Source organism: Sinohyriopsis cumingii, chromosome 4, assembly GCF_028554795.1.
Source record: "Sinohyriopsis cumingii isolate HCF-2022 chromosome 4, ASM2855479v2, whole genome shotgun sequence".
Lineage (NCBI taxonomy): Eukaryota > Metazoa > Mollusca > Bivalvia > Unionida > Unionidae > Sinohyriopsis > Sinohyriopsis cumingii.
The window spans coordinates 39,587,462-39,615,097 of NC_142964.1; the positions used below are offsets into that span (position 1 = coordinate 39,587,462).

At 34.2% G+C, this 27,636-nt stretch overlaps 1 protein-coding gene across 1 annotated transcript in view; it reads right to left on the minus strand.

Moving 5' to 3' along the window:
• Window positions 1-282: 282 nt before the first annotated feature.
• Window positions 283-27,636, minus strand: part of LOC149801022 (putative E3 ubiquitin-protein ligase HERC1) — a 263,061-nt gene continuing 235,707 nt past the window's right edge. The window contains exons 73-78 of the mRNA XM_089955047.1: window positions 27,227-27,398; window positions 25,726-25,806; window positions 16,620-16,772; window positions 11,363-11,496; window positions 6,258-6,429; window positions 283-3,234 (exon numbers count right to left, since the gene is read on the minus strand). Coding sequence (XP_089811173.1) covers window positions 3,052-3,234; window positions 6,258-6,429; window positions 11,363-11,496; window positions 16,620-16,772; window positions 25,726-25,806; window positions 27,227-27,398 — 895 coding nt within the window. The 3' untranslated portion in view covers window positions 283-3,051. The remainder of the gene's footprint in view (window positions 3,235-6,257; window positions 6,430-11,362; window positions 11,497-16,619; window positions 16,773-25,725; window positions 25,807-27,226; window positions 27,399-27,636) is intronic.

Genomic DNA, 27,636 nt, shown 5'->3' on the forward strand with positions numbered 1-27,636 from the left:
TGATTTGGATTTTTAACGTAGCTTCAACAATTTTTCAGTCATATCGCTATGATGTCTGAAGTGATGTGTAGCATAATGTCCCACCCAGTCACATTATCCTGACACCAGACCGACCAGTCCTAACACCAACCTCTATAGGTCATGTGAGATGACAGTGTAGCTTAAAGTGTCATCTAATCTAAACTCTTATTTCATTATATGGCAACAGAATTGCAATCACAGTTAATAAATCCAGTTTAATTTTGTACTTTTTAGGCTTCATTCAAAAACCACACATGAAGATACACAAAAAGACATTTTATTCAAAATCTTGTAAAAGTACATACATGAACATGATTAAAATTTATCTATTACAATAAGAGCATTTGAATGACACACTAAAAAAACATCTTCCTTACCTCTACAAAACCTAGCAGATAATCAATACATTCTACCATCACAGTGGCTTAATATCACAGGAAAGAAACTTTTATGTGTATTTTTACCAAAAGAAGATTTGAACATACAATTAATCCTGCCAATTTGTTTCAATATATGGTCACACATGAAGACACTAAATGTTTTTCAGGAATATTACAACTGCTAATCAGTAAGCATATAAAGAATTTGTATTCAACCAAATTGTACCAAAATAAGAAAAGGAATATTAAACAAGATCAATTGTATATCAATGAGAAAATGTATTAAGAATTCCTAATGAGTCAATATATGTAAATTTAAACAAAATGTTGCTATTGTAACCAATGAGATTACCCAAATTATTAAAAGAAAACCATGATAAAATCTTAACATTAGACACAGATTATTATATATACAGTCCAATCTGTCAACAGCAGCCACTCCTGGGAAAAGGCCAAACTGGTCTTTGTACACAGGTGATCTCTCTATGCAGGTTCTCCTTTCCAACTTGGTTTCTGAACTAATACCATGAACTAAATAAAATTGTTGTTGTTGTTGTTATTATTGTTGTTGTTATTTGATCAATGTATTTAGTTTACTGGCACATGCAAAAACATTGTAAATACATGTAGATGCTGTTTTCATCCAAAGTTATATTTTTATGTAAGATTATTGTATTATGCTCACTTTAATCCATTCTATAAATTACATCACTGACTCTTACAAATATTGTTGATCATAGTTTGTTTGAGTATCCTGACAATGCACTAATTTCACTAATGACAGCTTATATATGACTCTGAAACATGAATTAACTCTCTCTTTGGCCAACTTCTGTATAATTAGGTTTATAAACAGTTGTTCACACTTCAAACAATATCTGGATCAACCAGTTGCTCAACTTGACATTATCAAAAAAACAGTTCGCTTATGTGAGAGGCCTGATATAATAGGGAATGAAAAGAAGTTTCATGTGGCTATTGTTAGTTACACATACAGTTATCAGAGACAGCTTTAATTCATAGGCAAATAAAATGGATGAAGATATCAAGAGATACATGCCAAATGGCATAATAGGCTACTCCAATCTCTGTTATTACAATACAACTACTTTTCTGGCCACTTATTATATTAACTGTTTTGACCTTGTCTTCTAATCATAAACACTGCCTCACTTTTGGCATAATGAAACCGAGTTATAAAGACAGAATGATTGGACTACGATGAGTACAAGCGAGTTAAGAAATGTTTATACATTGATTCACATGATAGACCTTTATTTAATCAATGCCTTCCTCATGAAGCAAGGCTTATATTATATATATATTATTTAGATGGGAAATGCCTGGCCACTGAATGTGGAAAACAGATCACAATTATATGCCTAACTTTTATACAGGAAATTTCTCAGGGGAAAAAAAATGAAAGGCCATTCAGACCAGGTGACTGTTATATATGGTGATCATTTGGATGGATGCAGAAGTATATAATAACTAGAAATGTTTTCACAGAATATGAATGCCCCACAAAATCCAGTTTTGTGTAACCCTTTAGTCAAATATTCACCAAAAATGACAGAAATCACAAACTTTGCCACTCCATGAAGTGAGAAATATTGTTCATAGTGACCTAATTCTGGTAAGGTGGTGTTGTACTCCAGACACATCTACATACCAAGATGCAGGACTTTGCTTCAAACAATTCCTGAGAAATTCACAATGATGCAAATGTAAGTCACAGAAGTATGAAATGTAGGCTACAGACTATACTGTAGAGGGTGTTTAGATTTTCATGCATAAATTAACCAAAGTCACTTGAGTGCAAAATAGGTTACATTAAATTAAGTCTGAAAAGGTGATATTGTACTCTCCAAGAGATGCATTAACACACCAAGCTGCATGTCCCTGGGGGAGGTAGAGCCTAAGAAACGAACATAGTCACACACTTAACCAAAGCTGATGGAAAGTAAATCACAGTGACTTACTTTTGGTTGATGTGTGGCACTAACCAATATACATCTGTGTACAAAGCTGTATGATCCTAGAACTTGTAATGCCTGAGAAAATGACTAAAATACAAAATTAAATTGTGACTGACAGACTAACAAGGATGATGCTATTTGCATGTCACATTGCAGTTGGGCATCATTACAATACAAAACTAAAAAATGACCTAGTATGAAGTCAGTTATAAGAAACAAAAAATATGTATCATACTGTTCAAACACTTCAAAATTAAAAACAGGTGACATAAAAAACAGCAAGACGTATTTGCTGAAATCTGAACATTTTTGCTTGGGTGAGTAACTGTGCCAAATATGAAAGAAATATTATAATTTGAGTACATTTCAGCATAATAAGGGAATGCTGCACTTAAATACAGCACTTTGAAAAAGGCTAGTAATTTCAGTTTATATATGAAAATTTCACATATGATCTATAAACCTTGTAAAATTTTAAAAGGTGTTAGTTTTTATCCAGTTTTATTATCTTGTTCTGTACCAGGTTTTAAAATCCATAACTAAAGATTAAAGATCTGCAAGGTAAATTTGAATTATATTGTCAGTAGGAATGGCCAAAAAGTGCTGTTTGAACTGTCCTCATCCTCATCTCTGCAGCAGCAATTCCTGATTTTGTGTAACCCCTCATGACTTCAGGCATTCTCATCTGAGCTCATATCATCTTCAGTCCTTGTAAGCATATAATTATCCATATCTATAGATTTACAGTGGTGAATGGCGTAGCGCAGTTTCTCGGCTAGAATTTCACAACTGTTGTAGGATGGCAAGCGAAGCTGGAAAAAGCAAGTCTGTGCTGTGGGTAAACTATCAGGACTCTGAAATGAAAATTTCAATTTAATTTTCTGGAAATGTTTTACTGCTACAAAGAAAGAATTCAATGAGCCAACAAAGACAATAATTGACCTATAAGCTAATTGAAATATCCCTATTAATAAAGCTTTATGCAATTATTATTTTTATTGTTTCCTAAGTATAAAACCCCCTTACTATAGTGATGCTAGCATGGGTATAGCTGTGGACCCTACTCAACTTGTTCAATTTTGTTTGATTATTGCAGCCTAATTACCTTCATCTCATTCTAAGCCTGTGCTAATTAAAAATGGTAATAGTGTTGTTCACACAAATTATATTTTTGTGTGGTTGTTTTACACTCTCAGTTCACAGCTTGATTACAACATCCCTCATTACAAGAATCACTCACATAAAACACAAATTATCTGTATGGTTTAATATAATGAAAGTGCAGTGCACTATTATTATTATTATTATTAGTGGTAGTAGTAGTAGTAGTAGTATATTGATGAATTTAACTGGAAAAATGTCAATTTCTGCAAAATTATATGATAAAATATGTTAGAATTCACATTATTTCACCAGAGAAAACTTTCCCTATCATACAGCGACAGAATCTTGTTAACTAAAGTACAAATGTATATTGAAAATACTTAAGATTTTTTGACAGTAAAGATTAAAATTTTAAAGAGATTAAAAATTTTAAATGGCACTTTCCAAGTTAATACATTCTAGGAAATAACTATCACTCAGGTCTAAATATTATGTAACAGTAACCAACTTTTCGTTAGTGTGGAATTACTCACCTCAGATGCATCAACATGCCAATTTTAAAAAGTGTGAAAAGTAGACCACCGTGTACTAGTTTTTCTGTGACAGAGTTCATTCCCTGAGCTGCTTTCATATGCCTAGTTTCATTGGTGAAGGTAAAATGAGGTCCAAGATGCTGAGTTTATACAAACAGACAGCTGAAAACACATGTCATGAACAGTAGGTCATAACTTGTTTTTGTATAGTGGGATTATTCACCATGATATGCATCCACATTGCAAATTTTATGAGTGTAAGCAAAATAGGGTCGAAGATATTGATGATGCTGTGTACAGATAGCTGTGTGTGTGTGATTTGGATTTTTAATGTAGCTTTAAAACAATTTCAGTCATATCGCTAAGATGTCTGCAGTGTGGCAGTTTATAGTAATGTCTAGCACTTGGGAATCATGCCGCAGACATGTCGCACGATGTCCCACCCAGTCACATTATCCTGACACCAGGCCGACCAGTCCTAACACTAACCTCTTAATGCTGAGCACCAAGCAAGGCAGCTGTTAGTACCATTTTTGTAAGTCTTTGGTATGACTCGGCCGTGGATCAAACCCATGACCTTCTGCATCTGAAGTGGGTGCTCTAACCTCTAGGCCACTGGAGTGGTTACAGATAGCTAAAACTAAACAAATCACTGTATATGGCCACATTAACTTAGTGTTTAAATTATAGAGCTACTCCCAGTAAGATGCATCCACATACCAATTTTCTTAACTGCATGTAAAATATCATCCAATATATTGAGGGTGTAATAAATGGACTGCTGAAAATTCAAAAGTTGACCAATGATGAAAATTAGGTCACTGTGACCTAGTTTTACCATGGTTAATTACTGTCTTTGATAAGCAATGTTACATCAATTTCAATGTGTAGTTAAAATTGAGTCCAAGATGCTGAGGTGGAAACAAATAGTTAACAATACAAAAGTCATTCAGACATTAAAAATAGGTCATAATGACCTACTTTTGGGGATGACTGAGTCAGTCTTGTCAAACTGTATCAATATACCAATCTTCATGGAAACAGGCTTAAAAGGGTCCAAAACAGTGGGGCTTGAACAAATGAACAGCTGAAATACAAAAGTCACTTAAGTATACAAACTAGTTCACAGTGTCCTAGTTCTGGTATGGTTTAGTTTTATTCATCACGATGTATCTATCTGCGCAACAGTTTTCATAAGCAAAGATGAAACTGGGTCCATGATATTGAACCTGTGCTGAATTAACAATTGAAATACAAATGTCACTTGAATCTGCAAATTACATGAAAGTAACCTCGTTTTAGTACGGCTCGGAGTTACTCTTCCTATGATGCATCCATGTACAAATTTTTATATATGTAGGTGAAATAGAATCCAATGTACTGAGGGTTAAATAAGCAAATAAATGAATAGGCAAAACACTATATCCCCCGACAACCAATGTGGCATATAAACAAAAATATTAAAAACCATGTTCGAGTCTCAGTATTCAAGCAGGAAGACTTTAGATCTGAACCAAAAAGAGAAACAAATGCTGTATTTTATTTCTATTGCATACAATCAGATTGCAGAATATTTTAGAACTAAACGAAACGAATCCACTACTTCTCTACCAACACTATTTACAAGTTCCAGATGGTTCACTTTCAAAATTTTAAAATTACGGTTTTGGTTCTGAATGGGGGGGGGTCAACTACCCCCCACTGAGAAGAATAAGCTTGAGATCTGGCACAAACATTGAAAATCATCTGATGACAATATACACACAGATGGCATGGCAAAGTGTGTTTTGTACACTTAGCTCTGGTTAATAATAATAATGGGTGCAGTGTTGGCATTTATTAATATTGTACAAGTACTGATACACATTTGTGGTTAGTAACATGGCAAAATTCTAGCTCTGAACCTTTGCAGTCCTGAGGACTGTCCCCATTGCCAGGACATGCAAAGGCAGTGTTTGCACATGTATGGTCAGTGTTTGCTGGTTTCCTCTACAGCAAGAAAACTGAATACCACTAACAAAGTGCATGAAATATGTGCCATCCCCAGTGCCCTGATGTGCAAGGATAGTATTTTCTCGTTTACTATCTTTCTTTCCTCAATGTCCTCTGGTTTTCTCAAGAGACCTGAATACCACTATCAAAATGGTTGAGACAGGTTTTTAGAAGTTGCTGTACAAGAGACATAACATAGATTAATTTTTACTGAATTCAATGTACAATTTTGAATATAGTGTACATACCCTTTCTGAGTTCATTATTTGGAACCTCTGTGATATATCAGCTGGATTAGCTGGAAGACGTGTTCGGCCAGAAACAAATCTCAAAAACTGAATCCTCTCATCATTTGTGAAAGACTCAAGGACACTCCAAAACCAAGACACTATCTTGTGGTTCTCATCAATTCCTCTGTACCTGGAATACCACCCGATAATAAAAAAAATTATACATAAATATTAAGTGAGCAAAGAATAACATTGGTACACAGATTCCAACTAATTCATTTCACAGTTTATTTTGAAACACTGTGTAGTAAAAATTAATCTGACTTGATAAAAAAAAATACAGAATTCAAAAGAAGAAAACCTTGAGGCCAAATTTTAAATGGCACTTTCAACACACTATCTGCTAGGCCATGCTGAGGAAATTGGAGCCAGTGCCTTTCCCAAAGACACATTAAGGTAGCCGACCTGGGCTGATATCAAACATGTGATTCCTTGGATTGAGTCATACTCTATCAACTGAGCTACTATGACTTTCTGCCAAAGGAAGAAAACAGTCCATCCTGGATCTTGATTACACAGTGATTTCTCTCTTTATTTCTACAGTTTAAAACAGAAACATGTTATCTGTATTTTATTGTTGTTGTTTTAGGTTTAACACCATTTTTCAGTACATGATAGGCTATACATGGTAGTCACTATAATGGTGGAGGAAGAAACCAGAAAAACTCCAGTAAGAACCACTAACCAGCAGGAAGCTACTGGCAAGCTTTCTCACATACCCATACTGACTGAGCCTGAGACTCGAACCAACATGGATAGAGGTGAGATGTCATTCATCAGTAAAGGCAAACTGTTTAGACCACTCTGCCACTGGGGGCCCCTATTTATTTTGTACTTAAGAACAAGATGTTGACTCATAAATATGAACCACTAACAGCAGCACACTAGGGGTAGTCAACAAAACAGACTGGAATGGACAAAAATACAAAAGTCAATGGAGCATGAAAATTAGCTTACAGTGACCTACTTTTGGTATGGCTAAGTTTTCAACCTTGTGATGCATCCAAATATCATTTTTCATGAGTGAAGGTGAACTAGGGTAAGAGATATTGAGGATGTAATAAATAAATAAATGAAAATACAAAAATTTCTCACGCCAGAACATTTGGTCACAGTGACCTATTTTTTGTATAGTTAAATTGATCTTCAAGAATCGCATCCATATGTCAGTTTTAATAATTGTACGGTCTGAGACACGAGACTAATGGTGTCGTCAAAAAAGATATATGAAAATACAACAGTCACTCAAGCACGAAACTTGTCATGGTAACCTAGTGTTTGCTATAGCTGAGTTACCCTCCTTAAGATGTATTCACACTGCACAGTTTTATGACAGTAGGCAAAATAAGGTCAAGATATTCACGATGTGATGGACAAACAACTGAAAATAAAAAAGTCACTTAAGTGTCATTAGTAAGTCACACTGACCTAGCTTCAGCATGATGAAGTTAATCTACTTGATATGCATCCATACCAACTTTTATGTGTAGGTGAAATGGAGTTCAAGGTATTGAGGGTAAAACAAATAGGTAACTGAAGAGAAAAAAATCCCCCAAGCATACAGTATGATGACATTTACCTAATTTTGGTGTGGTGGTATTACTTTTGTTAAGCTATATCTCATTTATCACAAACGTAGGTGAAACAAAATCTACTATATTGTGGGTCTAACAACTGGAGAGATGATAATGCAAAAGTCACACATGTGAAAACTGGGTCTCAATGGCCTAATTCTAGTATGATCAAGTTACTCTTCTTGATATATATCCAAATACAAATTTGCATGAATGTAGATGAAATACACTCCAAGATATTGGGCATGTAATAAATGCATAGCTGAAAATGGTAAGTTATTCAAGCATGACAATTAGCTTACAGTGGCAGATGCATCCAAATACCAAATTTCATGAGTGTGGGTGAAATAGGGTCCAAGATATTGAGGGTATAATGAGCAACAAACAAATAAATACACTAACAAAAACATAGAAACAAACATATGAATAGACAAAATGCTACATCTACTCCCAGCCTTGCTGGTAGGGAGCTCATAAACCCTGTATCCTAAAATATACTTCTAAAGGGCTAGTGGGCATGATTGGCACCCCCTCTCCCCAATATGTTTCCTACTGCACTGGTTCTAAATTAGGTTAGGTAGGTAGGGGTTTTATTATATATTTTTTATTTTAACATTAATATATTATAATTATTAATATAATGTACTAAGCGCCTCAAATCAATTTCAATTTTTTTTTTAATTTATCTTTTTTATACAAAAATCCTCTGGGGAAAAAAGTGCTAGGTTAGGCAACAAATACATGAACAATCAAGCGACCAGAAACATTTTTTTGGAAGGGGGCCTTAGCATCAGAACCTTTGTCCCTAAGTCTTGGACAGCCAAAAAGATTTTAAAAAATGAAGGTGTCTGAAATCATACATAAATATATATGGCAGTAATCATAGTAGCATTGTTACATATTATTAGAACTAAACTTTGTCCCTTAGTATAAACTACCTTTTGTCTCTATGTATTATTGAACACATGGCCTGTTACATTTAAGAAAACCAATCAACCGTATATTAGTCTGCAATCTGGCATGAATTTCACCAAAAAAGAACTCCAGTCTAGACCTGATTAGCTGAAAATTATGTCTGATTTAAAACTGAACAATTACTAGGATATGTCTCAATTCAAGACTTAACCTAAGCTTTATATTCATGAAATTGGGACCAGTAAGATTTAAAAATTAAGTTTTACTTAAATTAAACCAATCAAACAACCTAGGTTAGGTTCATGCTTAACAGTATTTGAATTGAAGTGAGACAAGTTATTAAAGTGCAGTGCAATGAGGCTGACAGTCACCATCTTAGTTTAATGAAATGTTGGCTAACTTGTCATTCATGTAGGTTTTACTCACTTACTGGTAAGACTTGCTAACAAATAACTGACTGAAATTCTCTCCTCTAATAAAATGTCTTATTCAGTGTGTATAAGCAAACAAAATCCAATTAAAGAAACATAAATACCTAATGTGGAAGTTCAAAATGATCCATAATTATAAATAAATCATGTAATTCATGGAATAAACCAATCAGATGTTAATATTATCTCATCTGAGAAGGTGACTGACTTGGTATTTATCTCAGTAGCTCACTAACTTCAACATGCAGCAGAACCTTGAAACTCTGCTGGTTAATTTTTTAGAAAAATTCTTCCAATGAAAAGCACTGAAATGTAGTTTTCTGCATGAGAAAAACTAATTTTAATTTATACATAATATTACTTTCTACTGTTGCACTGCTTTATCTTTTCTGGGACATTGTGTCCCTGTAGTATAAGCTTTTGAAAAGAACTGAAAATAACATGATCCCAGTCTGATTCATTAGTCACAGCCAACACACTGATTATATTCCATTTTAGGCTTGGACCAATGCTACTGGATATCAATAGGGTGGGAGGAGAAAATCACTGCAACAGGAGCATCAACAGTATCTCCCAGAAAGCTACATTTTAATAGCAGTAATACATTAAATGCTAATACTGCACTGCTGAATTTACCGGATAGAAGGGAGTGATGGCCTCGAATAGAACTGGTATATGAAAAATGCACTTGCTCTTACTGTAGGAGTGTCCCCTACTGTAATCACTGTAATCAGTAAATGGCTTTGTATTATGGTGCACTTTCACAATTGGACCCAAGGAATAGATGCCTTCACTCTCGAGTGCCCAAGAATGAAGGTACAAGGATGAAAAGGTAAAGTGAAATTGCAAGAAGGTGGCTAGTATGACATCACCCAAAGAGAAGTAATTTAAGATGTAGCAGTAGCTCTAACCTCATGGACTTCAATTCTCATGAAAGAAAGATCCCTCCTGGTAAGGGAGTGATAAGATCTCTTGGAGTAAGGAAAATTCACATGAAATGGTGGCTGTCAAAATATCAGAGTAATCCTTGCATGGGAATAAAAAAGGATTCTGACCTGTCCTTCAACTCTCAGATGAAGCCAAATAAAACCTTAAAGCAAAGAAGCCTATTGTGATTATCGCCATCACAGATCCAACTGAGACAAGGAACAGTAGCTACTGAAGGCAGCTAATTCTTAGCCAGCAATCCAAGTTGGCTAAGAACAGGGATTAAAACAGATTTATCATTGAACCATAAACAACCCTTTCCCACAAACAAGGTAGGGATTTCAGTCTATGTCACTGATATTGAAAAGGAGAGCAGGAATACTGCTTTAAGGATAAAGTTCTTGAAGGAAGCTTCACTCAAAGGTTTGTTAGGGGTTTTAGATAATGCCCGAAGAGCATAAGAAAGATTCCAACTAGGCAATAATAAGCAAGATAATGATCACTGAATATCTGAAGATGAGATCTGATGAGATTTGCCACTTGACTAAATCACAGCATTTGGTCACTACCTCTATTTAAAATGATGTTAGTTCGTGGCAAACAAAAATGAAATGTATTTGACAACTGATTTACACAATACTTTACAAGCATTTTTTAGAGAAAGCAGTGTCAGAAATGGAGGGAGGTTGATATTTATGTAGAGCTGTTCACTCAGAGATATAAAAATATGCACATTTTTACAAGCAATGGAAAATGCACTTTAAAATTTCAGAATCCTAACATCATAATCTGTCTTTTTGTTGGTGGTTTATCCAGCAAATTTTGATGTTACAATTTAAGGATTTTATACTTTAACATTCATCTTTTATTTGATATATATTTTTCGCAGAATTTTAAGATTTTTACCTTTTATCTCAAAGTACTTAATGTTTATGATTATTTGCAACTGATTATCTTCCTACAGTTTTGATTTAATTCTATACATTTTCATATTTAAAACTTTACTTTCAATCAGCGTCATAAAACCATTTTTTGATCAAATATGCCATTAAAGGCTAACATATATGTTCCTTCTGTCTGCCATTTCAACAGTCTTAAAATAAACTGTTTTCAGCCTCAACACTACAAAATGCTAATCTTGTAATATTAAACCCCAAATTCCTGCTTAGTCTCTTTTATACCATTCTCTCCGCTACCAGTATATCATCATTTGTACCTGGCAACTTTCTTCAGCACATCCACTGACACCTCCTCCATTCCACAGACCATCTGTTCCAAACTGTGGGCTGTTAGTAAGGACAGGAGAGGAATGGGTATGATCCATGACATCCCCTCACGTACCGCAGCAGCCTGAAATAATTTAGTAATAATGTCTTTATGACAAAAACTGATTTGAAACATGCTATAACAAATTGACAGATGAAACAGTAACAAGTGCAAGATGATGAATCTTGTTACAATGAAGTAGCTGGATAAATTGCAACAGAAGACACCAATTACACTGTCATATTGTGAATTAAACTATTTTCATGGGCATCATATTTTTGTGTGATTCTGACAAAACTCATATTTTCTTTTTTTACTAACATTAGTTGATACACTTTGAAGAAATGTCATTTAATTACGTAATTATTAATAAATAGATTTTTCTAATGAGTATTTTCCTTTCCTGCATAAATTAAAATATTTATCATATATGTTGGGACACCATAAATTGACTTTCAAAATAATTTTTTTGTGCAGTGTTCTGGGACACATCATTTTTTTTCTTCAAGTCATAAGTTGTGGGACACCTTTTAAATCATTTGAAAATTACGTCAGATAATGCACTCCAACTTAAATTGTATTTAAAAAAATATAAAACTGTACTTGAGATATAACTCTTTATTCAACTGCAGCATCATCTCATCAACTCAGCCCTTCTCCTGCACATGTATGATCCATTCTTTCACTGCATTAATATTATTTTAGCATTCTCATGCTGTGAAAAATTATTGTTGGATGCAACAAATCTCCTGAAGCTGCATGGACTAAAGGAAGATTTTTTAATCTGCACCATTCATGCTAATGCTCACACGTTTAATCCCCATCTTACTGACAGTCTGTCCAGGAACGAGATCAAAGTACAATGTAATTTTATCCAAGTTAATGATCATATTGTCGTTGAAATTATCTTCTTTTCTTCTGGTCTTCACGAATTCACCAAATGATTTTATTTTCTCCAAATCTTTTAGATGATACTGGGTTATCGATGTCCATGCATGAAGCACCATATTGTGCCACTTTAAAAATTGTTCCATTGTTTCGATTTATTAAAAATATTCATGTAAATACCAGTGAAAACGAACCAAAGTTAGCTTCCCTATGTCGGCCAACTTTGTATATTAAAAATAAAAGATAATTTTTTTTAAAAAACAAACAGCACACTTAAAAGAATTCAAAGTCAGCTTTCGAGGTCAGCTTGGATTGTAATAAAATAACCTTTGTATTTGATATCCTTAAAAAAAAAATCAGCACACTTAAAAGTATCCAAAGTCGGCCTCCATGGTTGGCTGCACTGCAATAAAAGTAACCTTTGTACTTGATATCCTGTCATTAAGTTAAAACAATGAGTTTATTGCTCATTGCCAGTTGTGTTTATTCACCACCCATGTTTCTATCTGCTTGGCATCTGTAGCAATAATTAATACAAATGGGCATTGATGTTTGTGGGTAAATAGTATACACAACAATAACTTGCTTTAATAATACTTTTTGTAACCCATGCTAATGTAAAGATTATCATTTGCACTCAAATTGATTTATTTTCAAATAATGATTTTTATTTGCAAGATACTGTCATATAGTTAATCTATGTATAATAAAATCTTGGTTAATTTGCACCTAACACTGTGTCATGTGTGAATAGCAGATGCCTTCAAGCAATTAGTTGATTATTTCCTTCAAGACTGCAATTTTATTGGATCCAATTTTCAGTCGGATAACATTCAAACCTTTCATTACAACCAAACATGATTGGTTTCTCTTTGTTCACATCCATGAACATCGTGTGTTATCTGACATAAACGATACACACTACAGTATGGAGGCCTATACTACATATACAGAGTTCGTATATATTTTTTTAATGCTCACGATGAAAGAAAAGAGGAATAAAGGATAATAAAAGTTGGTTTCTTTCATTTTATAATCAATAAGTGTTTTATCTATATTACTGCATTGTGCAGTAGGGCAGGGGTGCAAATTCAAGACAAATTTATTTTGTTTCTTGAGTCTTTGGATATATGACCTACATGAAACCATGTTTCATCACAAGTTCTAGGACAGGAAAAAAGATTTTTATTTTATCGTGACCCAATATATACGATAAATACGGTACCTTATTTTCAATATATTCAATCTCTGAAACACTTAAAACATTACCTCAAGTGGTTTCAACCTGCATATAGATTCAAAATAAAATAAAGATTTTTATTTCAACAAAGTAAAATTGTTTTAGAGAAACAATGTCAAAAGATTTTCTCAAAATTTTATAGCTATATTTGTAAATTACTCACTGAAAGTTATAGCAAAATTTCTTTTCATCCTTCAGCAAACCCCTCAGTGCCAGTTTGGGAATTTTAAGTTCACTACAGACTTTTGAAATTGGTCTCAATCATGATTCCTATCTGAGAAAGTAAGCATTTCATGCACCTAGTAAGCCTTTCTCTTCGTTCCTTTGCTATCATTGTTCACCTTAGCAAATGAGTGTGGCAAACTACTGATTATTGTTAAATATTACAACTATGTTACATGTACTTTTACTTAATTTGATCTGAAAGACTAATTAATGTAATAATACAATTGCATGTCAACATTTAATTTACTGTGACAATTCAACCAACACTTCTGCGCATCTGAGATCAAAACAAAGTTGGTAGAAAATTAGATTCTCATAGGTCTCTCTGTCACAGTCAATTGACACTTTTCATATCTGAATACAAGAGATCATATCACATTTATGATGACTGCAGTAAAACCAAATTAAAAAATAAAACTAAAAGATGAGCTTCACTTGACAAAACTTAACTGATATTTGTTTCTGAAAGTGCTGCCACCAGTAGGCATTACTAACATTAGACTGAAATTTCATCACTTGCTGTTATTTACAGTGTACTAAGAATTCCTTCTAAAAAGAAATTTTAAAATATATGACTTGTTAAAAGTTGGGATGACTTTGATTCAAATTACTGGGCACTAACTATCAGGGTTTCATTTAGCAGTTTTGATTGCAATTATATTCATGTTCAACAAACAGGGACCTAGATTTTTCTTGCATTTTCTATAAGAAAATTAGGATTCACATCTGCCTGTGTGTTATAAGTGAATCTTCAAGTTACCGTATATACTCGCGTATAAGCCCAAAAATTTAGGAAAAAAATAAGGCCTGGAAGAAGGGGGGTCGGCTTATCTGCGGGCCAAGGTCCAAGTCTGAAATTTTTAATGCTTTTTTCCCTCGATTTCCAGTATTTATTGTTTCTGTCGATCGCCAAAGATGAGATCACATGCCTAATGATGCCACATGGCTCATAAGATTTGTGCTGTCGTGAAGTGAAACAAATATTTTTTTCTAACTTAAGTGGTAGGGTAATGAATGAAAAACATGTTTTAACGTACTTGACGTCTATCTGACAGATGTCCGTCCACCAGAAAATGCAGCCATACCTGTTATTTGAGCCACGGTGGTAGGTGTATTTTCCAAAAGAACCGCCATATTAGTAATCTCCAGTCAAGTATTTAACCCTCAGCTAATCAGTAATCATTAAACTCTACGGTATCGTACAAATGCATGCTAGCTTATTTCAGTGTAAATATGAAAAGAATCTATGTAAAAAATAAAAGAATTACGATACTGAAGGTATATACGACAAACATTTTGAATGAGAGTAGAAATACATGTACGATAGTCTTAAAGGAACAATAGCAAGTGGCTCCATAGGGGTTTGTTGCGTGTATGCTTAGGAAAGGTAAATAACAGGGCAATATACAAGTCAGCGTGAATAACTGTAAAACAATATAATTTGTGGGATTTCTTTGACAGGTATTTTAGAAGTAATTGGCAGCCATAGTTTATACACTACTGTTGTTTAGTTGTTTGTAATGGAAATAATTACAGGATAAGGTATATAAATAGTATACTACCACCAGTGGTTTGTTAGCGGTAGAGTGTTGTACAATAGCTACCATATGCTTAATGTGTGGTAAATGCCTCGGGGATAATAGGTTTGTTTTGTTGCACAATGCCAATGACTTCACTAATACATGCCAACTCTCAGATGTATTGTTTAATGAGATATGGCAGTGGACTTGGTTTCTGCTCGAAGTTATAAACTGTCACAATACTTGAATAATGTCCACGCTGAAACCAATCATATTTTGATCAATTGAATCACACTACCGGTAGTTTAAAAAAAACACAAATAAACAACAATGATAAATAATTATCAAATACAAATTGATAACCAACCACACATGGAAATAATTACAGGATAAGGTATATAAATAGTATACTACCACTATATACAAGAGACCAGGTGCAATTCTTCGGAAACCTTCAATGCTTGTATGGGATATGTTTCGTGCATACAAGACCGATAAAATAAAAAAAGCCGCAAAGAAAATGAAAACAACACTGGCTGTGATACCAGGAGGTTTAACATCAGTGTTACAACCTCTTGATGTCTGCCTTAACAAACCTTTTAAGGACAAGTTACGAAAGATGTGGGCAGAATGGGTTTGTTCAGGGGCTGTGAAAATGACAAAAGGCGGGAATTTAATGAGGCCAGACATTGATTTGGTCGCCAAGTGGGTAAAAGAAGTGTGGGACTCAATTTCATCAGAAATGATTGCAAAATCATTCAGGAAGTGCTGTATCAGCAATGCCATGGATGGAACAGAGGATGATGCTATATTTCAATCCGACAATGATGAGGAGAGCGAGAAGGAGAACGACACACTATCGGATGACAATGATGACGTATATGATGAAAGCACACCCATAACAGAAGCCAAGTTTCGTGAACTGTTTGGCGAGTCTGATACAGAGCCAGATTTTGAAGGATTCTAAAAGTGACAGAACTTTTATAATTCATGATTTTAGAATGAGGATTAAATTTCCATTAAGACTTAACACTTTAGAATTGTTTTTATTTCAACATATAAATTAGCTTTCTTACTTTCATTTTATTTAATAATGTGATTTGCCTAAATAAACGTATTCAGAACTCACTTTGTGCATCTCGTGATGTACCGGTAGTCTAGAAATTATGGGTTGGCTTATACACGGGTCATGCACTTTATAACAGTTTTACCAATTCAGTTTGGGGGGGGTCGGCTTATACACGAATGGGTTTATACGCGAGTATATACCGTATTTGTGCACATCATACAAAGGAAGCAGTGTATGTATACTTTATATTTTTGGACTTCCCTACCTGTCTGTCCATCTCATGGAGCCTGTACTGAATGACCTTCTCTATATATTCTGCTCTGTTGTGGAAGTTGAGGGGAATGCTGCGACCCCCAGGTACTACTGGCACCATTCTACCATCCAGGCTCTGTCCCTCAAAACAGTCCAATGGGATGTACTGCAAGAAAAGGGAACAATGTGAGAGTGGAACACTGTGTCATGTATTCATTGTTCCTAAAATGGCCAAGACATAGAACTAGACCTTGGTGTGATGGATGGAAATGGATAACACTATTTGCCCCAGCATCTGTAATGCTGGGACAACTAAATATGCAAAGATTGTGTTTCAAGTCCATTATCAAACAAGATCAGAATTTAGAAAATATCTACTTTCCATCTTTTATGATTTAGTCTGTTGAGATTGGATTAAAATCTACTATTGATCCTATTTCCCTGAAGATCTCACTAATTTTTCTGAGCAATAACAATTATCTTTCTGCATCTGTATAACTGTGATGGGGTGTCATATACGCAATAGCCATATCTGGCATTCCTAATGGAAAGTGACAGCTGTGTTTTGACACTAAAGCGTTTAAAAGGAATATCTCCTTACTCTTCCTAACTTGACCATTCCAACTTTCTGAAATACTCTGAATACAGCTAGTGTTTCTGTGAATGTCCAGTGTCAATACAGACAGACATTTTGTAGAAGAAGCCATAAAAACATTTTTCAATATAGACATCAAAGCAGCCCTTTGTAGGTTGAATTAACATTATTTAATATATGGTAAAATACATATTGTTAGAAAGAAGCTGGTTTAATTACTTTAATAAAAGCAACAAACAGAACCAAACAAACAAAATGCCATTATGATTCTCTTCTTAGGAAAGGTAACTGTACTGATTTATTTTTCACAAGATCCACTGTGTAAGCCATACTGCTAGGTCATTCCAGCATCATTATCAATCATCTCAGCAACATTTTTATTTAGGACCAACTACAGTGTGACCCCGCTATAACACGGTAGTTGGGAGCCATAGAACCTGACCATGTTATAGACCTAACCGTCTTATAAGCAACCCGATCAGTTAGCTGAAGAAAATGATGCGTGTACCATAAATAATTACAGGGTGGCAGGCAATAAATGCGGGCGGTAAAATACATACTTCATAGGCACATTTACCATCTTAAATTGATGCATATTAAATGAGAAATACACCTGTGGTGAAAACAGAGAAGTCATATATAATAGTGTACTTTATTTAGAGAACCACGAATTGGTACATATATGTGAATACTGTTTATATATACATGTCTAATGTATAGCATGAATAGAGTATAAACACAGTGTATTCACCTGCGAATTTCAGCATATACACTGAATCCACAATACAAGCGATTCCATCGAAAATATGCACACATGCAGACTTAAAATATTCAATAATTTTGTCACAGGTCATATTTGTCTGAATTCAGTGGAGAAACATAGCACAATCAAGTAACGAATGATGAAACATATTTACTTTTCAGTACGTCCCAAGTTGGTAAAAGTTAGCGTTTTAAGCTGCCATTTGGTAGCGTTCGTAAGCATAAACTTTTTCCCTGCAAAAAGGAAACTTTCATGGCACAGTTAATGTGTTCCAGTCACGTTGGAAAATGCAAAAATCCATCAGATTCCATTACTTTTATTTAAGTTTGGTATTGACTTCCTTTGAAGAAAAGTTCTTATTGAAGATTGTAGTCAGCTTTCTTTGATGAAGGGTGCATGCGTTATTGAATTCACCGCTAAAGGGCAGCTTTGAAGAACCAAACAAAATGCCCATTTCATATTGTGGTGGCAACATCAAATAATTGTATTGCATGAATGAGACTGATTTTTTTCCATCTGCCGAGTACATTTTCATAACAATCAATGCTTCAAAGGTAATCTATTTCCTTTCAAATTTCAGCAAAATATTTTAAACCAATAAGTAAGATGTGATTTTTTTTTTTTACATTTGTGGCAGCAGCATAATGCTGCCTTCCTTGCATGCATCAGAAATTTAACAAAGGGGTGTTCTGAAGGATTTAATTCTGACTGAAAAAAAGAGGAATTTTACTTCCATCCACATACAAATGTCAGTCTACATAAATATATTAATTACTAGTGAAACCTGATGAAAGATTGATTATGAGATAATGTCTGCCTCATTCAGTTGATTTCCGTTACCAGAAATGTCAACAACAAAAAAGTGGATATCTCACAACATACAGTACTCATGCTAGATGTCAAGATAAGCGGATCATGATATAACAACACACTGCTTTGATGGTCTGTCAATATGGACAAAGAATCTGTTTATTTAGCAATAGCTAAATTTCAGTGCATTTTATATCAAGTTTGCTGTTTCCTTTCATGGGGCCTCTGAATTTCTCCACTCCAAACGAATGGATGTATATATAAGTTTAAACAGCTAACAATGTCAGCAATAAAAACAAATTGCTGGATGGTATATTTTGCCGCCAATAAGGAAAACAGATCAAAGTTTGCAACATTGGTGAAGAAAATGCGATCCCAGAATAAACTTTTTACGCGTTATTTTTCGTACTTTTTTAAGAAGAAATACCTACTTTTTCGTGTATGGGAAAAATACATATAAAATTGCAGAAGCCACACCACAATCATCTTGTATTATTCATACATGATCTCTTCCCCACAATGATAATAAACTTTTAATGGTTTTTTTTGGGTACTTTTAAGAAACAATTTTTTTTTCATGTACGAGAAAAATACATGTATATTAAATTTCAGGAGCCACACCATGACCATGTTATATCTGAATTTGTGTTATAATGGAGCATGCTATAGCGGGGTCACACTGTACATATAGTGAAAACTGTTTTAAGGAAAAACCCAAATCAATATGACCATCTCTTCCAATTTATTAGCAATAACAAGATTTTAAAGATTGCCATGTTAAAGGTCTTACTAGTACCATTTTTATTTACCAACTACATTTCATAAGAAATCTTTTAGTGAAAAACCTTTAAGTGAAAACCTTATGTCAGTATAACCATCTCTTCTAGAGGAGTAGTGACGAGAATTTCAAAACAGCCATCGTGTTGGCCATGATGGAGGTTTAATTGGCACCTTTTTTTTATTTAGAATCAAAAGCACATCATACAAATTCCTTTAGTGAAATCCACATTGTGAAGAAGATTTTCAAGATGGCCACCCTGGTGGGCATATTAGACGTCTGAGGGCCACCATTTTCATTTGAAACCAACAAGACCTAACATTGGATAATTATGTGCTTCAAGTTTCCTGCCAATCTTCCTGGTGTAAACCAAACTGCATACCTGCCAAAACATGATGTGTCATGCTACAAAACATTATCTTTTGCTCCCAAACCACCTGACATAGTTGTGTTTAAAACAACACAATTTTCAGTAATCTTGTATATAAAAAAACACTTCCTAAATATATGACCATGAAAACAGTACCATCCAGCCTCTAAAGAGTGCAAAGATAAACAGAAATGACACCTGCATTACCTTCAAACCCTTCAATGAACTCTTAACTGCAGAAAAACTGCATCTAATTAAGCCTATATTCTGCCATTCAATGGATTTCAAAGAAAGAAACTTGGTGAAATATGTTTCTATCTAGTGTCAGTGTGGTTGTGAATATTTGAGTGTTTGCACATATGTGTATGTATTTAGTGATGATATCTGTCAGTGCTAAATCTGCTGACATTTTTGTGTGTAAGTGCATTAACTGACCCAAAGAAAACATAAAAATTATTTTCTTTTATTCAGATCTGAATTTCCAGTCATTTTAAGCACAATTTCTGAGTCTCAAAAAACCTTTAACACTGTCTGGGAAAATGGCAGGTATCTAGATGGAGAAGTAATAACAGCAAACAGGAGAGATGGGTCTCAAAAGAACACATGCTATCATCTGATCTATGACTAGAAGAGCACAAATGCATGTCATTATGACTATCAATTTAGGAGCAGTAACTGTAATGAGAAGTTTTGCATTTTGGAAATCACATACAAGTCAATTTCATTTTGACCGACAAAACATAGCAAATAGTGTTTTTGTGAAAACACCTTGTTGATGTGACAATAACCTGACATGTAATGACGACAAGAAATAGTGACAATTAGATTTCAAAGATGACCATCATGGCCATCAAGAAGGATGTCTTATTAGCACTACTTTTATTTAGGGACAACTATGTATCATAAGAAGTCTTTCAGTGAAAATTCTCATGTCAATACAACTATCCATTCAAGAGAACAAGTGATAACTGGATTTTCAAGATGGATGTCAAACTGGAGCTATTTTTATTTAGAACTAACTAGACATCATAAAAAGTCTTAGTGAAAACCACGTTAATATATCCATCCAATGTGGAGGTGTATTGATATTAAATGTTGAAGAGGCATCATTTTCAATGAGGAAAACATGGGGTTCTTGCGAAATGGGTGAAAGGTAGAACATAAACTTAGTTACAACGACATTTGTCAATATTATTTGATCAACTTATATATGAAGTCATCGCTTAAAACCATATCAAAGAAAGCAAGTTTTTAAGTATTATGTTTCTTTGAGAATACTTACCCAGTCTCATTATGTTAGAAATATTAGTCTGCTACCTCATGAATCCAGCCCTACCAAAAGATGAAATTCGTCTTATTGTCAGTTTCAATAGAAAAAGGGCAATAACTCTTGCCCATTACCTCCCCTTGGCACCATCGGATGTCGCTAGTTTTTAGCTGAGCGAGATACTAATGAGGGTGCTCATATGGTAGGGTGGTTGGGAGGTTTTTTTTAAGCAATGTGATTGGGTAAGCATTCTTGGACAAACATAATTTACTTAAAAATTTGCCTTCTCCTTCAAATACTTTCCCCAATCACATTATGTTAGGAGAATAAGTAATAGGTGAAAGGGATTCTGAGCATCTAACCTCAATCTTGGGTATCCTTCTAGGGAAGAATAGCTGAATTTCACATGCATACAGCAAATAACCTGTTTTCCTAATCACATAAGCAACACAGCCTGGGGTCACTTGACCTGTGACCCTAACATACGATTAAGAAGCTGATTACTGAAATCTTCTTATCTATACAATTTTGCCAGTGAATCCAGCAAAGTTAACAGGCTGTGTTGATTGATCCAGTTGGGTTTGGTGGCCATCTGTGTTACTGCCACTGGACCTACCAGATTAGAGGTTGCCTCTGCAACATCAAATCTTTGAGATGGAGGCTCAAGAAGGTTGCATGCCAGCCAACGGTTTCTTTTATATCTTGGATCAAAATGTCGTGTTTGTATGCTAGGCTTGCGGAGATAGCTCTAAACTTCTGAGCAATAATTTTGTTGAGATATCAGATCACACCAAGTATACAACCCACTTCAGCCATGAAGCAAGAGCTTGAAGTGTAATATCCTGTGTTCAAGCTCACACCAGAAGAGCCGTTTCATGTGCCATGACTTGTCCCTGTATACTTCAAATTAGTACTAGAGAGTGTGAACAGGATCTAGCATGGCTACAGTTCTCAACCTGACTATAGAAGTAAGCGAGTGAGTAATGACTCTGATTATAGATAGATGGTAACCTATTTAGAGCTATGAAGCCTGATTGTGTCAAGAGAAGAAGCAAACTCTCTGAACTGAACTGAATAGTTCAGGTCCACATAAAGAACATGCAGTTCTTTTACCCTGCATACAGAAGCTTAAGCTATCAGGAAACATGACCTGAATGATAGTGGCTTTAGCAAAGTGCAGGCTAGAGGTTTGAATGGATATGAATCAAGCCATACTGAAACTGAGGAATGGTTCCATTTGTTGGCTGGGCCCATTCGACAAAAAGGTCCCAATGTTGGAATGGCTGAACAGCAGGCCATTGTCCTATTTTAATATGCATTAAATCCAATCTGGTGTGAATGGCGCATGGTTAGCCCAGATGCTGACAGCATATAAGACAGTCTGGCAATCACTGGTACAGGCTGTACCAAAGGCCTGGAAGAATGTACAGATTATTCATTGAAATCTCAGGTTTTGTAAAGATAAGATGGTGAATGGCGTGGTTAGACGGACAGATCTATTAATAAGATCCCCATTTGACCTATTTGGCTGGACCATTTCAACAACAAGGTCTCCATTGTGGGACGACTGGACTGCTGGTGTCAGATGGATGGTTGGCGGTGTTGGGATGGCTGGTTATGGCTGGACAGCCGGTAAAGGTACAGCAGTATTAAGAGTTGGATCCAACAGATCCGGCATGAACCCTACAGGCTTGAAGGCCATGCTCAGACATTTGGGGGACTTATGCCTCGTGGGCTGCCTAAAATTGGGGAATACTTCTCAATGAATTGGTATCAACAACAACGAACCTAGCTTTTCCTTGATTTATTCAGTCTTTCCTTCTCATCAATTCTGAAAGCACGATTGATTTGAACATGCATTTCATGCATAAACATTTCTCCTGAAACGATGCAAGAGAAAACAAAACACAGATTAGTAGATTAGTATGTTGTTGTTGTTGTTGTAGGGCTTAACGCCATTTTTCAGCACACGATAGGCTATACATGGCAACCAGTATTAATGGTGGAGGAAGAACCCGGGAAAACCCTGTATGTGACTAACTAGCTACTATCATAAATTGGCAAATCAGTATATAACTAATTAGCTTAAACGGAAGCTCAGACTTCATTGACTATGTATTATAGACACTGCGCATCATAAACAGTGAATACATAGTATAAACAAAACAAGAGTCATGACAGTCTTCTATGCCTTGAAGTTGCATATAAATAATTTAAATTGACATTCTGCTGAAACAACTAAAACACAAATTAAAGCCGATACTAATACCATATTTGCTGCCTATAAAACGATACTTTTTCCCCAGGAAATCTAAGCTTCGTCTTATACTCCGATTCGACTTATATATGGATTATGTCATCCAAACTGCTTTATCATATTATTTGTATGGAAAATAATTCTCCAGAAGTACAAAAAACATTGTGCAAAAAATATTTCATTTTGGGGAAGAGATCGTGTATGAAAAAATATAGGATCTAACAATGAGTAATTTATACAATTACATGATTGTAGGTATTAAAAATTAACATGTTATGTAATTGCACTAAACCAGCATGCACCAGTAACGTACATTGTTTGTAATATACAATGTTTAATTTTGATTACATATATGTGCATTAGAATTTACAAGTTAGAAGATGAATAACCATGACAAAGACATATTCCATCACGATTTTCTTCTTGCACCTAAGGATCAAATAAAACTTATGGATCATTGAGAGAGAGAAAAAGAGAGAGAGAGAGAGAGATGTCTTCACAATTGTAAATCTATATTGTTCTCTTACCTGATGACTGATCTTACTCGTGTACCAGTACATGTACCATATTCTATTATCAATTAATACCACTAGGTAAGCAATTCCTTCTAGTTCTTGTTGTCACTTCCATTATCCAAGAATCATATGGTTCTGTAGTGGTATTTTGATGCTAATAAAATATGCTACAGCTGTATTCAGTAATCTGAGGTCAAGAATCAGCAGACCAGATCACATTAGCGAGGGTACCAACAGGGAAATGAGGCTATACAATGGGTATTATGAATATTGTACCATATAATGAAAGGAAATGCCAGTTGGTTACTCGTGTAAATTTCTCAGTCAGTGGCATCTTTTGTACTTGCCGATGGAACTGACAGCAATATAAAAGTAACATCTAGCATGAGCAAAGATAAAAAAACAATTGCTGCCTAAGTACAGGAGGAGTACAAGCACTTTAAAAAAATCTTATTTGTTGGAAATGAAGAGGTTGTTATACATGCAAAGAAAATGAGACAGCATGTGAAATGGTCATTTTTAGGATTTAACCTAAATGGAGTCTATATGGATAATAATTAAATCAAGGTTGGAGATCTTTGCACAATAGAATTTTAATGTGAGCATTATATTTTTAAGAGCTTTCTAGATCCATCTAGAAACAATGTTGTATCTTCATTCTTATGAGATATTAAAAATTAATTTTGATCTATATCACTACCATTATTATCTTCATTCATTTTAATCATTAATAATATTGTCTCTGTATAGAAATTTTATATTGTGATAACATTCATTACTGTAGTTGAAAGTTATATTTTTTAAATATTTTACATGTGTAAGAAATAATATTTCATTGTGAACATTTAACAAGTGTGAATATTTAAACCCCGAAGGAGTATGGCATGTATTTTCAAAGTTTACATTTACTGTTTCATTTATTATTGTTTTCTCTCTTTGACAAAAGCTTCAGCTAAATGGGGCAATAAGGTAAGAAAACAACAACAAAAAAAAACAACACGAAGACCTGAAATCTCTCTCTCTCTCATACATCAGACCATATTTTATTTTGATCACGAGGTGCAAGGAGAAAAATGTGATGGCATATATATGCATACCTCTCTCTGTATCTCTCCCCCCCAAAACAAAACTGTGGAAAAAGCATTTTAGCAATAATGATGCAATTTCCCTATTGCTGGTAATCTGAAATAGCATACAGTGATACTTTTAATATTTATGAAACCGAATGTTATTATAGTTTAATTCCATACAGCATCATGAGTTTTATCCTATCTGTAACTCAACAAATTTTCAGGTCAGCATAATTATATGTAATAAAAGTACCTAATACATTTAAAATACTTCATGTGAAATTTTTTTAGGTACTTTTAGTTACATTTAATGATCCTAACCGAAAACTTTCCTGAGTTACAAATAGGATAAAATTTGTGATGTTGTGTAGAACAAGGTGAAAAAGACAATCTGGCCTCATCTTATACTCAGCATCAATGGAAAATTTGCCAAATTTACTGATTTGACTTATACTCAGCATCAACTTATATAAGGATGAAGGATGGAAAATTTGCCAAATTTGCTAATTCGACTTATATTCTGCTTCGACTTATAGGTCGGCAAATACAGTAGATCAATAAATCCACATATTAAATCCAAAGTGAACACTGTATGGTCCCAAAGGAATACAAAAATAAAAAGGATGGAGATATGCTATGCAGAGCCATGGAAATAGCTCTAGCTATAAGTCTAAACTTTGAAGGGTATGATTACCTCATGGAAATTTGTTTCATTGACCCCACTTTTATGTATATCTTTGATTCCTCGCAGACTCTGCATATACAGGGTATCAACCTGCAAAGAGACAACACAATGAAATATTGTTTCTTAGACATGTATAAATATTTAAAAAATATAACTTTCAAGCACAGTAATGTTATCACAATATAAAATCTTGTTAACTGTTATTGGTTTCATATATATAGAGGAATCAGACAAGGAAAACCCTTCTAACATTTTTTGTTTTTGTTCTGTAGAGACAATATTATCAACAATAAAATTAATGAAGATAATAATGGTACTGATATAGATAGAAATTAATTTTTAATATCTCATAAGACAGAAGACCCAACATTTTTTCTAGATGGATCCAGAAAGCTCTTAAAAATACAATGTTCACATTAAATTCTACTGTGAAATGATCTCCATCCTTGATATAAAATATAGAGGAAAAAAAAGTAATATGGATAGGAAGCATGAAAAACAGCAATAGCTATTTGTGTACGAGCATAATTTATGCTGGGTAAACAACTACTTTACAATATAAGGCATTCTCTTTTCAAGAGACTGAAGTCATATCATTTAATTATAATGGTAAATTACATGAAATCAAAACTATTACTGACTAAGTGGTCAAAGAGAATTCTAACATCATATTGGACAATTATTGTGATAAAATCACTTGCAATATCAAATGTAATCACTTATTAATAAGTTTACCAAATCTTTCAGAATCGTTCATTGAAAAATGAAATTGTTTAATCTACAAGCACTTGTAAAAAAATGTCCGTTGACAAGGTAAAAAGAAAAATAATAGATGTTTTTATGATGGACATCTTGCATTAACTGACTCGAAAAATGTCATTTTCTGTTAAGAAATCCTGGGTCAGAAAAATACTTACCAAAAATAAAAAATGAAGTAAAACTAATGTTTCATTGTTTTAATTTTTTGAAGGAATTTATCAAGTTAGGTATAAATTATTAAAAAAGGAACATAGGAGATGATGATAAATTTTGTAATGATGTTTTTATTTTATAACATTTACTCAAACAAGTCAATTCCAAAGACTTTTTTGGATTTTCTTGCAGAACCCCTAATGCATAATGAAAATATTAAGGTCTGAAGGTATATTTTATTTTAGCAAAACATGGTTAGAAAAAGGTATACTATTTATAAATGATATTGTCCTGTCTACTATTTGAAATTACCATGAATTAAATGACACATTCAGAATATCGAATTATCACTTTTGTTCACACTATTATCTTACACTAGCTTAATAAGATTTACAGGTCAATAAATTTTATATGTTTTAAATACTTCTTGTTTCTTAGTTTCTTCAGTCTACACCATTCTTTCCCTTTTCTTTCTGGTACATTATAGGAATGTTGGGAAAAAAATTTAATACTGTGTTACACATAAATCCCATGGCTACTGCTTGAAAAATAACAGTAACTTACTATGGTTATAAAAATAGGAATTTCAAATACTCACCTCATCGATATCTTCTACTTTCAATGGAATACTAACAAGCAATTTCCAAACACTTGGGGCTAAATGTAGATCTAATGGTTTCTTGGTTCTCACTGCCACCCCAAATAATATCCCCAGGAACTTAAACATGGATATGTCTTCCTCTGATGTAAGGCTGGGGTTCAGCAGGAATCTATAAAATAAACATCCTATTTGAAAAATGATGTGTATCGAAATGGACAGATTAATAGATAGATTACCAAGGCCAAAGCAACTCATGCATTTCAGATATCTGCCTGTACACATCAACTCTGTTTTTGTGTGTGTGTGATTTGGGTTTTCTAATGTAGCTTTAACAATTTTTCAGTCATATCGCTACGATGTCTACAGTGTGGCAGTTTATAGTGATGCCTAGCACTGGGGCATCATGT